The 13,890-nt window shown below is 46.2% G+C and overlaps 1 protein-coding gene across 2 annotated transcripts in view; it reads left to right on the forward strand.

Moving 5' to 3' along the window:
- Positions 1-7,913, forward strand: part of LOC123112000 (serine endoprotease DegS) — a 9,501-nt gene extending 1,588 nt beyond the window's left edge. For both annotated transcript variants that reach the window (XM_044532895.1, XM_044532894.1), the window contains exons 5-14: positions 69-200; positions 270-400; positions 486-770; positions 956-1,086; positions 1,866-1,983; positions 2,996-3,088; positions 6,546-6,611; positions 6,702-6,784; positions 6,861-6,961; positions 7,417-7,913. In XM_044532895.1, coding sequence (XP_044388830.1) covers positions 69-200; positions 270-400; positions 486-770; positions 956-1,086; positions 1,866-1,983; positions 2,996-3,088; positions 6,546-6,611; positions 6,702-6,784; positions 6,861-6,961; positions 7,417-7,466 — 1,190 coding nt within the window. In that variant the 3' untranslated portion in view covers positions 7,467-7,913. The remainder of the gene's footprint in view (positions 1-68; positions 201-269; positions 401-485; positions 771-955; positions 1,087-1,865; positions 1,984-2,995; positions 3,089-6,545; positions 6,612-6,701; positions 6,785-6,860; positions 6,962-7,416) is intronic.
- Positions 7,914-13,890: the final 5,977 nt, after the last annotated feature.

The following is a 13,890-nucleotide window of genomic DNA, read 5'->3' on the forward strand; positions in this document are numbered from 1 at the left end:
AATATTATTTTAATGTGTTTCTAGATGTTTATTCTAACCCTTACGGTGTGCTATGTTTCTTTGGTTAGGGGGCATACGCTTGGTGAATACATTTGAGCTCTGCTTTGGAAAGTTGGATGGCTACAACGAAGAGCACACTAGCATTAAATTACTTGCTTTGAGTGTCTGTCGGTCCATTGTTTCACTCGCTTCTTTCAAGGGTAAAAATACAATATTAGGTATTCCAATGGTTGTTGGTTAATCAGTAACTAAAGCTTCGATCTGTGTAGGAAGAATTAGACAGTTTACTTGCACAGGCACAATCATAGAGCACACGCCACCCAGCATGAGAATTCTAACATCCGCTAGCTTGATTAGATCGTCTGAAGAAGATGGAAGTAAGATACTTGATAAACTGAAGGTTTGCACTGCTAGTCAATTTTTTCCATCCCATTACTTCTTTATGACTTTTGCTTCTTATAAGATGATATAGTTGTTGCTTGCAGATCAAGGTGCGCCTGCCCAGTGGAAAGCTTGTTATCGGAACGTTGTGGAAATATGATTCATATTATAATATCGCTGTTGTTAACATCAAGGCTTCTCCAGAACTTCGTGAAGCATGCATTCATAATCAAGTGCCAGCTAATGTTAAATTGTCCCAAAGTAAACTGGTGGCTATTGGACGAGCCTTTGAATCCGGAGAGCTTATGGCCACAGGCGGGACACTGCTGCACGGAACTACCAAATTTGACTGCCAGCAACTCATGGCATCTACTTGTAAGATCACAAAGGTATTTCCCTTATCATCTTTTATGACTGTAGGCAGATTAATAGAAGGAAAAGTAATACAACTAGATTAAGACACATTTCCTTTACACTGGAAACATAAAAATACTCATATTGAACTATATTATAGCGTACTTAAATATAGAATATCCTCAGCAAAGCATGTTTACAATCATTATATATGTGCTAGGCTGGGATTGGTGGCCTCATTGTTGGCTCTGATGGAAAGTTCATGGGCATGAGCTTTTATTATAAGGATGGAGCTCCTTTCTTACCATTCAGTATCCTCCAGAAATGCTTAAAGCACTTCAATGAATTTGGGTATGTTTTGAAGTTCTGATTTATGTACTTTGTATATATTCCAATTCAATCACATGTTGACAGCATATTGAACATTTCATTCATCCCTTAGTGTCTACTACTTTACCGCTGGCTTGATTGTGGATATCTTAGCTCAAAACTCGAAACTGAAACTAGGATATGTTGGCTAACATTTACTGGGCTCTTAAATTGATAAGTATATTGGTGATAATTGGGGGATACCAAAATTACGCTGCCACCTACCCAGCTGATCACCAGTTGCCACAGTTGCTGCATGGTTGACTCATTGAACTACCCAACTGCTGACAGGAGGGCTATCAATTTTCAGTTCAGAAAAGAAGGGCTGACGATATTCATAATCTCTGTAGTCACATCCTGTTCATTTGAGCCATGAGAAACCAACTGTTTGTCCTAGCCAGTAGCTGAGTAAGCAGTTTCAGCCCCCTTAATGTGTGCTGGTCTCTGTTCTCTTGGTGGTCCTAAACCTGCTTTTATTATCCCCGGTTCCATGTAGCTGAAACTAGTTGTCTCACATATTCACATAGCTTTATGCCATCTACTCCCTCCGTTTCTAAATATAAGCCTTTTTAGAGATTTCAATACGGACTACATTCGGATGTACATAGACATATTTTGTAGTGTAGATTCACTTGTTTTGCTCTGTTGTAGTCCGTATTGGAATCTCTAAAAAGGCTTATATTTAGGAACGGAGGGAATATATTGCTAGCAGATTTCTTATTAATAAACATTTTGAATGATCAATCATGTGATATATGCAGGAGAGTTGTGCAGTTATCGCTTGGTCTGAGGATTGGATCACTTCAAGCTGAAAAATTGCATGTCCGTGAACAAGTACATGACAGCTTCCCCAATGCACATGGCATTTACGTACAGAGGGTGACTACCCACCTTATCTCTCTTTTCTGTGTTGCTGTGCTGCTTCTATGTGTATTTGACTATTTTCTATCTGATTGTTGGGGATGTTTATGAATTCATGTATTAATTATTTTTAGTTGTATTTGTTATCCATGGTAGTAACAAAAAAATGCATCAAAAATAGCATTGACAGCGCCAAGAATAATCATGGGGGATTCACATATACCCTATTTCTGTATTCCCCACAATTTGGAATATTGTTGATGATTGTCCCATCATCAAGCCCTTCGTAACCCATTATCCATAGAAATATCTTCTCACAAAAAAGTTGTCTAGGATCACATTAAATGGTTCCCACAGCATAGGTAGAGTTTATGGGCTTGGAAGAGGGAAACTGGGATTATGCGCTTAAGTAGTGATATCAGCACGAGTTTGCTAGTTAGTACCCCATCCTTTTCACCAAAAAGTAGCCTAGCATCACATTGAATGGTCCCCACAGCATTGTAGCGGCAGTTCGGCTCCCAGCCTATTGCTAAACCCTTAGCCACGTCACAATTTTTAGGTGGGTCCATGGGTGGTTGATTGCTTGCCAGTTGCCACAGTTGTGGTTTCCTGCACTTTACTGTTATATGACCCATGTGTCAGACTCAATTTTTTGCCAGAAGTGCAGTGATGATTTTTTTAGTCGCACTTTATGTCTTTGTCTAACCTTATTTGTGGCTAAGTCAGCCTCAAACTAACAGTCCTGTAGAGCGTAGGGATTTTGAACTGGGAACATGCTTACCAGCGTATTTAACTAGTTGTGATATTAACATGAGTTAGATTGTACTGATTACATGGGAGGGATGTGTCAAAGTGTTGCATTTGCAAAATCATCTCGAATGAGAACAAGAAAAATGGACATTAGCAGATATATGTGAAAACTAATCTTTTGATATTGAATATGAACATATTTGGACATTTATATCGTGAGGACCACTTGTTGCAGTGATTTGCTTGATAGTTTTTTGATAGATACTTGTTTGTTTGATAGGTTTCTGATAAATCGCCTGCAGCAGATTCTGGAATCAAAGTTGGCGATGTTATTACCAAGATTGATAAGCTTGAGCTGTTCAATGCACAAGAGGTTCTGTTCTTTTGTATTTCTATTTTTTATCTTGAAACTATTCTGTGAAACCAGACTTCCATTTTTGTGGCTTGATGGGTTAGTTGGGTTGGTATCCTGGAGTCCACGCCTGCCCTGAGCCTGAGAAGCAAGTGTTTGTAGCTTGTCTGTGATAGAAATGTTTGATTGGTGACCTGTCCTGTTAGTGTGTGAAAACATTTTAACATGCTTTGATTTATTAAAATCGAAGTTATTTGGTAATCAAAACCCAGCACAAAGAACCCTGCCCCCCTCCCCCCTCTCTGAGCCATGAACCCAAATTTCTCTCTTTAGAACTGTACAGAACCCATTGACAAAATCCAAATCAACGGAGGAGTCATGAATCCCCAACCTATTTGATGTACGTTTGAGATGCAGTTGATTCAATTCCCACTTGACCTCATCCCTGTCCGTGCTCTCGCTGGTGGCTGTGACACCGGTTCTTTGCTGAGCAGAGGAAGCATTGAGGCTGGCTCTGGGTGTGACGGGTGGTCATGGTGGTGGATAAGGATGTGCAGGCGATGACTCTGGTTGGCTATGGCAGCGAGCATGCCGAGGCTTGCTCAGTGCAGCCATGGTGACGAACACATCGGGCAGCTACTTGATACTTCTTTCCCCCTTGTGTCCCTGTGATTAATGTCTGCCATCAGTTCCAGACCGCTGCTCCTGCATGCCAGGCACCCAAATCTTGATGCCTGGTCCAGGCTAACCACACTTTTGCATTCTCCAGGCCAGGTTGGCGTCTTCCTCCCCAGGACGCCAGCCAAACAATTTGCAGGCAGCTTCCTGGGAGACTCTTGTCCATGCGAATGAAACCAACCTAAGCCGTTGCTTTATAGATACAATTTACGATCTCTTGCTTGTGTTTCACATCACACCTAAGCATCACGTTTTTACGGACATTGCGCTCTAAGGAGATCATAATACCACCACTGTACCAGCATGGTTGCATCATGCTGTGAGCAGGCTTCAACTTAAAAACACCTGATTTGGCACCAGCGTTAGGATTAGGAACAGCAGCTGGGTAAGCATCATTCTCATCCATGGAGGCTGAATAGCAACATAAGTACTGTAGTAGTAGGAGCATGAGCACTGGGGAAATATGAAGTCGATGCAGCTCTGGTAACAAAGCAGTAGGCAAGCCAGGACCTTTACTAATCATGTATTATAGCAGAAAATGCTTCAAGGAATAAGTAAACTATATAATTTTGATTTACTCTGTCGGTCCTGGTTTACAACAGTTTATTTTTCCCAAGTCAGTTTTTGTAGGTTTGAGTTGTTTGACCAAGTTTATCAAGAAATTTTTTGACATATACAAAAGTACAATATGAGAATACATTTCATGATATACATAGTGAAATTCATTTGGTCTCTGTTGTTATATGTGTTGATATAAACTTGGTCAAACTGACATAGGACAAACAAACTATGCCTTGTAAACCCAGCCAGAGAGAGTAGGATTATTCCTGGTATATTTGCAAAATTTGAAGATTTGAGATTCCTTCAGTGTTCTGAAGTTCAAGCATGATGACAATACTTGTCAATTTAATTGTGTCGCTGTACATTAATCAGTTCAAAAGTTACAGCTAATACCTAGCTTCATGACAATACTTGCTAATTTGCATGTTAGCATGCTCTGGGTGCAAAATAGAGAGTAAACATTTGAATTGTATCTAATGGACTTTTGGTAACAATAACTCAAAAAAATGACTGAGATGGCTGATGCTTTGTCTAACTGGATTGGGTAATTGACTTGTTTGCTAGAGGAAAATGTGCCTGTCCTCTTGTTTTGTGCTAGAGTTAATTTTATCATGAGTAAAATATATTGGATGTCACAATTGTTTCTGGAAGGTGTCAATTACTCCTAATTATTTAAAACTGCACAGCTGGGTCCTAAAAGTATTTGAATCATTCATGGCATGTCCTATGCAGACCCGGTCAGCTTTGACCTTCACCCTTGGCAGGTTGACCATTGGCATGTAGAAAATATTTTGCACATAACCCCCTGAAAAGTTATCTCATAATTTTGTCGTCCCCTCTTCTAATTTTACACGAGGGGCATGCAACGATGTCGTCCTCGTCGCTGCCGCTGAAACTGAAGCCGGTCGTCGTCCTGACGCTGGCCACCTGCTGTGTGGTTAGGGCCACCAGATGGGAGTCGGAAGGTATGGTCATCTTTTCGAAGTTTGTCATGCTGTCCTGCAGATCGGCTGCCAATTCGTCAAACCCCAGCTTGGCCTGCGAAGCCACATTAGTGGCAGAGGCAGGCTCCACAACGGCAATCCACCTTAACCTCCCCTCCCATCTGCTCGCACATCCCCCCTCCCCTCTAGTTGAATCAGCTTTCTACATGCATTGGCAGATCAGAACACCACACTTGAAGCAGTGCGTGTGTGCATATTTCCCTACTTAAAGTCGTTGTAATTTTGTAACCAGGTTGACTAACTGAGAAGAAAAAAGCTCTGGCTAAGAGGCATCAACCGAGCACCAAATTTTTTGCGTGTGTGATTGCTAATGTTCATCTTTCGTTCTTGTGTCCACTACTCGTGTGTGTTGATTTGTGGGAAAAGCTAACAGGAGAGAGCAGGGCCATGAAATTAGAAGAAAGGATTTTTTTGAGGGGTTTTATGCTAAGTGTGGCTTACACGGCGTTGGTTAACCCACCACGTGTGCAGGTCAGATCTGATTGGGGTTGTATGGGACCTAAGGTGAACAACTTATAACTACTTTTAGGATCAAGTTATACAGTTTTCAAGAATTGGGACTTAGTCGACACATTTTTAAAAAGAATTAGGACCTTCAATGTATTTTACTCCTTTTCATTTTGTCTGCTTTTGTTCTTTCAAATCCTGTGGATCATTCTAATACCAGTTTGAAATAATCTATTTTTAAATAAAATAATTTAGTAGGTTCTACCTTAGTTCCTCGTTTTTATAAACAAATAAGAAAACTCAAAGCATACAGGTCAGAATGCCAAATGTCCTACTCCCTTCATCCAAATATGTAGGACCTAATACATTTTTCGAGGTTACATTTGACCATGGATTAGAGCAATAATATATGACATGCATGTTACACAAAGCATATCATCAAATCCGTGTTTGAAAGGAGTTTCTAATGATATAAATTTGTATATCATACATCTCATGTATTATTAATCTTATTAATGATCAAAGGCAACATCGAAAAACGTCTTAGGCCCTATGTATTTGGATGGATGGAGTATATTAAGTAGAGCTTTGTTTGCCTGCGCAATATTTGCCCAACATATGATGCGCTGTTAACAAGAACTGAACAGACATCTTGTATGGATCGAGAGGAACTCTATCCTATCTATTTGATAGTATGATGATTTTCACTTGTTGTGTATAACCTAGCGTACATATGGCTGTTTCTTACAAAATCTACTGCTTGTATGGATTTTATTTGTTCTTGCCAGTTCCATGAGCTGATTTTGGACAAGCCAGAGTGTATTTTGCGACATGGTGAAGAAATGCCTTTTACGGTTAGTTGCAGCTTTTGTATGCTGGATTCACTGTGCCTCAACATTTATGCTTTAATTATTCTTTATGTTGTGCCATTGCATTGAAAATAGGTATGTGTCCTAAGGCCAAATAGTAATGGTCATGAGTTCCCTGCAACTATCAATGCTGTGATAGACAGCAACGAGCAAAACAGGTTTTTTCTTTTCTGTCAGTTAATTTGTTGATTTTTATGTCAATATTTTTTGTTAAGTCAATCCTTCCAATGATAGTTGGCTGGTACCCAAGACAAAGTGGCTATATCCAGATGACATACGTGATGCTGATAAGATGCCCCTCGTTCGGAAGCGTTTCAAACCTGACTACACATTTCGTGAGAACCTTATCTTGTATTCTATTGTTGATAATGTTTAAAGGAATACCTGCTACTGTCATCTTCGTTTGATATTTTTTCATCTGTCATATTTGGGGTCTTTGCCAGTTTAGCAACATACGAGTCCATGTAGGATCTCAAAAAACAAGACGTTCATGTAGCTCCCTGTGACATTTTGGTACTATTTTACATTTTTAGAATAACTGTAAAAAATACTAATGGGCATCAAGTAAAATTGCTGGTTTCTGTCAATTCTTTGATGCATATGAATTGAACTGGACAAAAAGGAATCGGGCCCTCTCTCTTTTTTGACACTAAAGAATCAGATCCTCCCTTTTTTGAACTAAACAATCAGATCCTCTCTTTTTGAAGTAAAATTCAGATCCTCTTTGTACAGTGTTTAAATAATGTTACTTGCTAGATTTCTCATGGACATGCTGTCGCCTGTGTTTCAGCCCCCCTTGATGGAATGGATCTACATACAGAAGATTCCGATGAAGAATGAAGTGGAGCAAACGTTTGGTAAAGAAAAGCTTGTGTTAGCATGAACCGGGCATGGACATTTCCGTTTTTTGATCTATATTTGGCAACTGAGCAGCATGTGGTACCGCTAAGCTACGTTGGCCCAGAAGTTTGGTTTGGTTCGCTTTAGCTGTCTATGCGTTTCGGAAAATCGCTAGCATGGGCTTGATTAATCATTTATGTAGAGCCTCGTTTTTTTAGCAGTGTAGAGTCTCATGAGATGTATCCTTAATTGCTTGTTAAGAGGCGGTAAAATGAGTGAGTTAGAGGGAAGTTTGCTAGAGCGGAGATTTGTTTCTCAGATGCTTCTTGTATCTCCACTGTTTGCTCTGCACAGCCCATTTGTATCCACCGACGTTTCGCTTCTTATCGTGATTTACTTTGCTATAATCTGGCCCACACATTTACATTTTTTAGACTAAACACAGAACTTCTGTTTTTGTTTTTTCTTTGCGAAAAACACACCACTTTATTGATCAATGACAATGGTGGTTACGAGGATACAATTGAGGTTCGAAGACTAGAGGAGTCTTCTATCCCTGGCAGGGGCTACCAGTATACCATTGGGGTCAGCTGACCCTAATGAAATTAGGTAATCACCATGGAAATTGCTTTTGGAGCAATGCTATTATGGCATAACGTGTTTTATGGCGACCAACCTGCTTGATAACATTATAATGCTTATGGCGTATGGCATGGCGACATTATAGACACAACCTAACTTTGTATGATAGCAAATTAAATCACAATTTCATAAACATAATCGAACTCTGTAATATGTATGACAACAAACTGAAGCACCTAGCAGAGTCTGAGTCACTAAGCAATTTCTGGAAACTCTTTTCCCTCCCATCTCCTTTTCCTTCTCTCTCTGCCTGCCTTTGGAAATCCCTTTCTCTCTTGCTCTTCTTTTCCTTCTCTCTCTGCGTTTCCCTCCTTTTTCCTTCTCAATCTCTGCCTGCCTCTGCACTCTTTTCCCTTCGGGTGGTCTTTTCCTTCCCGCCGCTGGCTACTAGTTCCTGTGCGTGCCAATTCTCCTTGCTGGTTGCTGGTTCCCATGTGCACCAACTCTCCAGCCTATGGCGACAAAAAAAATGAGTCATCCAGAAATAAGGATGGTAGTCACTCCTGGGCTCTCACAGCGATCAGGAACTTTCGGCCGTCGGATCGGTTTGCTTGATGCGATTCTGGGCGTTGGATCGAGAGGTGGAATGACCTGGGCCGTCGGATCGAAGATGTGCTCCTGTAGCAATGAACAGTTTCACCTCGACCGTGCCATCGCGCATAAATAGCCTGCCCCGCCGGGGGCATTTTTGTCATTTCACTCGCACGGGGTATAAAAGGGCCGGCTCTCGTGGAGGCAACCCTAGCCGGCTCCCCTCCCCCTCCTGCGCGCCTCCTCTCCCTCTCTCTCGTTCCCCTCGCCTCCCCTCCCGCACGCCTCCTCTCCTCCCGCCCACATCGCCGCCGCCGCCGCCACCCGCCTCCCCGCGCCGTCGGCGGCCAGATCCACCGCAGCAAATCCCCCCCTCCCCAACGACGATGAGCAAAAGCGGAGGGAGGACGAGGAGCACGACGGCGGCGGCATCGGGGAGGAGCAGCAGCAGGGCAAGGCGGCGGCGAGTGGGCGCCCGCCCTCCCCATCCGCGAGCTGGTCCCCGGGCACGGCGGCGGCTCCCGAGCCCTCCTGAGGGGTGAGAAGGAGAACCACCGCCCGCCCCCGGAGCACGAGGAGGATGATGCCAACATCGAGCTCGCGCCCGTAGAGCACGAGATCCTACGTGAGGGAGTCCTGGATTAGGGGGTGTCCGGATGGCCGGACTAAGACCTTTGGCCGGACTCTCGGACTATGAAGATACAAGATTGAAGACTCCGTCCCGTGTCCGGATGGGACTTTCCTTGGCGTGGAAGGCAAGCTTGGCGATACGATATGAAGATCTCCTCCCATTGTAACCGACTCTGTGTAACCCTAGCCCTCTCCGGTGTCTATATAAACCGGAGAGTTTTAGTCCGTAGGACGAACAACAATCATACCATAGGCTAGCTTCTAGGGTTTAGCCACTCCGATCTCGTGGTAGATCTACTCTTGTACTACCCATATCATCAATATTAATCAAGCAGGAGTAGGGTTTTACCTCCATCAAGAGGGCCCGAACCTGGGTAAAAACATCGTGTCCCTTGTCTCCTGTTACCATCCGCCTAGACGCACAGTTCGGGACCCCCTACCCGAGATCCGCCGGTTTTGACACCGACATTGGTGCTTTCATTGAGAGTTCCTTTGTGTCGTCGCCTTTAGGCCCGATGGCTTCTTCGCTCGTCAATCGCGATGCGGTCCGGGATGAGACTTTTCTCCCCGGACAGATCTTCGTATTTGGCGGCTTCGCACTGTGGGCCGACTCGTTCGGCCATCTGGAGCAGATCGAAAGCTACGCCCCTGGCCATCAGGTCAGGTTTGGAAGCTTAAACTACACGGCCGACATCCGCGGGGACTTGATCTTCGACGGATTCGAGCCACGACCGGGCGCGCCGCACTGTCACGATGGGCATGATTTAGCTCTGTCATCGGACAACGCCCAGAGCGTCGCTCTGGTGTCCGCTCCGACCATTAGCCCGGAGCCCACTGCGCCAGTCGGGGACGGACGGTTGGACGCCGCCCCGGAAACTGCAACCTCTACGGCGATAGAGCCGGATACCAGCCTAGTCCCTCGCAAGGCCCATGACTCCAAGGTGCCGGACTCCGATCCGAACTCCATAAATCCCGCACCTCTTCCGATTAAGCCCGACTGGGCTCCGGTCATGGAGTTCACCGCCGCGGACATCTTCCAGCACTCGCCTTTCGGCAATATCCTGAATTCATTAAAGTCTCTCTCTTTGTCAGGAGAGCCCTGGCCGAACTACGGCCAACACGGTTGGGATGCGAACGACGAAGAAATTCGAAGCCCACCCACCACCCACTTCGTAGCCACTGTCGACGATTTAACCGACATGCTCGACTTTGACTCCTAAGACATCGACGGCATGGACGCCGATGAAGGAGACAATCAAGAACCAGCACCTATAGGGAACTGGAAAGCCACCTCGTCATATGACATATACATGGTGGACACCCCTAAAGCAGGGGATGGCGAGGAGAAAACGGAGGATGACCCCTCCAAGAAGCAACCCAAGCGCAGACGTTAGCGGCGCCGCTCTAAGTCCCGCCAAAGCAAAAACGGCGACTCCGGCACCGGAGATAACAACACGCCGGACAGTGCCGAAAACAACCCCCTCCAGCACGATGCAGTGCAAGAGGACGAAGGAGCCAGCCCTCATGAGAGAGCGGCCTACAAAGAGGATGAGGACGACAATTATATGCCTCCCTCCGAAGACGAGGCAAGCCTCGACGACGACGAATTCGTCATGCCAGAGGATCCCGTCGAACAAGAGCGTTTCAAATGCAGGCTCGTAGCCACGGCAAGCAGCCTCAAGAAAAAAACAGCAGCAACTTAGAGCTGACCAAGACTTGCTAGCCGACAGATGGACCGAAGTCCTGGCGGCCGGAGAGTATAAACTAGAACGCCCATCCAAGAGCTACCCAAAGCGCAGGCTGCTACCCCAACTTGAGGAGGAAGCAACTAAACCTACATCACCAGCGTACGATGCGCCCGATCGGCCACCCCGTGGCCGCGATAGAGAGGCCTTCAGGCCCTCAACCCAAGCCGCACCCCGACACCGCTCAAAACATACCAGAGTACGGGAAGACGCAACAGACCTGCGAGACATCTTGGAGAATAAGGCAAGGCAAACAAGATCGATCTACGGATCGCATGGGCGCCCCGCTTCACGTGACGCTAGCCGTCACGCCGAACATAATAAGTATGGCCCGGCCGAATACAACAGACCAAGCTCGTCCGAGCTGCGTCGTGATATAGCCCAATACAGGGGCGCCGCACACCCACTATGCTTCACAGACGAAGTAATGGATCATCAAATCCCCGAGGGCTTCAAACCCATAAACATCGAATCATACGATGGCACAACAGATCTTGCGGTATGGATCGAGGATTATCTCCTTCATATCCACATGGCCCGTGGTGATGATCTACACGCCATCAAATACCTCCAGCTCAAGCTTAAAGGACCAGCTCGACATTGGCTTAACAGCCTGCCTGCAGAGTCAATTAGTTGTTGGGAGGACCTGGAATCCGCATTCCTTGACAACTTCCAGGGCACGTATGTGCGACCACCAGACGCCGATGACCTAAGCCACATAATCCAGCAGCCAGAGGAATCGGCCAGACAATTCTGGACACGGTTCCTAACCAAGAAAAACCAAATAGTCGATTGTCCAGACGCCGAGGCCCTTGCAGCCTTCAGGCACAACATCCGAGACGAATGGCTTGCCCGACACCTAGGACAGGAAAAGCCGAAATCTATGGCAGCCCTCACGACACTTATGACCCGCTTCTGTGCGGGAGAAGACTGCTGGCTAGCTCGTAGCAATAACATAACCAAGAGCCCCAGCAATTCGGATACCAAAGATAACAACGGCAGGTCACGTCGCAACAAGCATAAGCGTCGCATTAACGGTGACAATACTGAAGATACGGCAGTCAATACCGGATTCAGAGGCTCTAAACTGGGTCAGCGGAAGAAGCCATTCAAAAGAAACCCTCAGGGCCCATCCAGCTTAGACCGGATACTCGATCGCTTGTGCCAGATACACGACACCCCCGAATAGCCAGCCAATCACACCAACAGGGATTGTTGGGTTTCAAGCAGGCAGGCAAGTTAAGTGCCGAGACCAGAGACAAGGGGCTACATAGCGATGACGAGGAGGGGCCCCGGCCACCGAACAACAAAGGACAGAAGGGATTTCCCCCGCAAGTTCGGACGGTGAACATGATATACGCAACCCATGTTGGAAATATGCCCTAGAGGCAATAATAAAAGTATTATTATATTTCAATGTTCATGATAAATGTCTTTTATTCATGCTATAACTGTATTATCCGGAAATCGTAATACACATGTGAATACTTAGACCACAATATGTCCCTGGTGAGCCTCTAGTTGACCAGCTCGTTGTGATCAACAGATAGTCATGGTTTCCTGACTATGGACATTGGATGTCGTTGATAACGGGATCACATCATTAGGAGAATGATGTGATGGACAAGACCCAATCCTAAGCATAGCATAAAAGATCGTGTAGTTCGTTTTGCTAGAGCTTTGCCAGTGTCAAGTATCTCTTCCTTCGACCATGAGATCGTGTAACTCCTGGATACCGTAAGAGTGCCTTGGGTGTATCAAACGTCACAACATAACTGGGTGACTATAAAGGTGCATTACAGGTATCTCCGAAAGTAGCTGTTGGGTTGACACGGATCGAGACTGGGATTTGTCACTCCATATGACGGAGAGGTATCTCTGGGCCCACTCGGTAATGCATCATCATAATGAGCTCAATGTGACCAAGGTGTTGGACACGGGATCATGCATTACGGTACGAGTAAAGTGACTTGCCGGTAACGAGACTGAACAAGGTATTGGGATACCGACGATCGAGTCTCGGGCAAGTAACGTACCGATTGACAAAGGGAATTGCATACAGGGTTTGATCGAATCCTCGACATAGTGGTTCATCCGATGACAACATCGAGGAGCATGTGGGAGCCATCATGGGTATCCAGATCCCGCTGTTGGTTATTGACTGAGAGCGTCTCGGTCATGTCTGCATGTCTCCCGAACCCGTAGGGTCTACACACTTAAGGTTCGGTGACGCTAGGGTTATTAGGAAGACTAGTATGTGACTACCGAATGTTGTTCGGAGTCCCGGATGGGATCCTGGACGTCACGAGGAGATCCGGAAGGGTCCGGAGGTAAAGATTTATATATGGAAAGTTGTCAAACGGACACCGGGAAGTTTCGGGGTCATACCGGTATTGTACCGGGGCCACCGGAAGGGTTCCGGGGGTCCACCGGGAGGGGCCACCCCTCCCGGGGGGCCACATGGGCTGCGTGGGGCAGGGATCCAGCCCCTGGTGGGCTGGCCGCACCCCCCTCCCTTGGGCCCATGCGCCTAGGGTTGAGGGGGAACCCTAGAGGGGGCGCCCCCTTGGCTTGGGGGGCAAGCCACCCTCTCCCCTCTCCCCTAGGCCGCCGCACCCCCCCTAGATGGGTTCTAGGGGCCGGCCCCCTTCTCCCTTCCCCCTATAAATAGAGGGGTGAGGGGAGGGCAGCCGCACCACCCTCCAAGGCGCAGCCCTCCCCTCCCCAACACCTCTCCTCCTCCGTTGTGTGCTTGGCGAAGCCCTGTCGGAGTACTGCCTCTCCACCATCACCACGCCGTCGTGCTGCCGGTGGAGCTGTCTTCCTCAACCTCTCCTTCCCCCTTGCTGGATCAAGAAGGAGGAGACGTCTCCCGT

This window comes from Triticum aestivum, chromosome 5B, assembly GCF_018294505.1.
Source record: "Triticum aestivum cultivar Chinese Spring chromosome 5B, IWGSC CS RefSeq v2.1, whole genome shotgun sequence".
In the NCBI taxonomy this organism is placed as follows: domain Eukaryota; kingdom Viridiplantae; phylum Streptophyta; class Magnoliopsida; order Poales; family Poaceae; genus Triticum; species Triticum aestivum.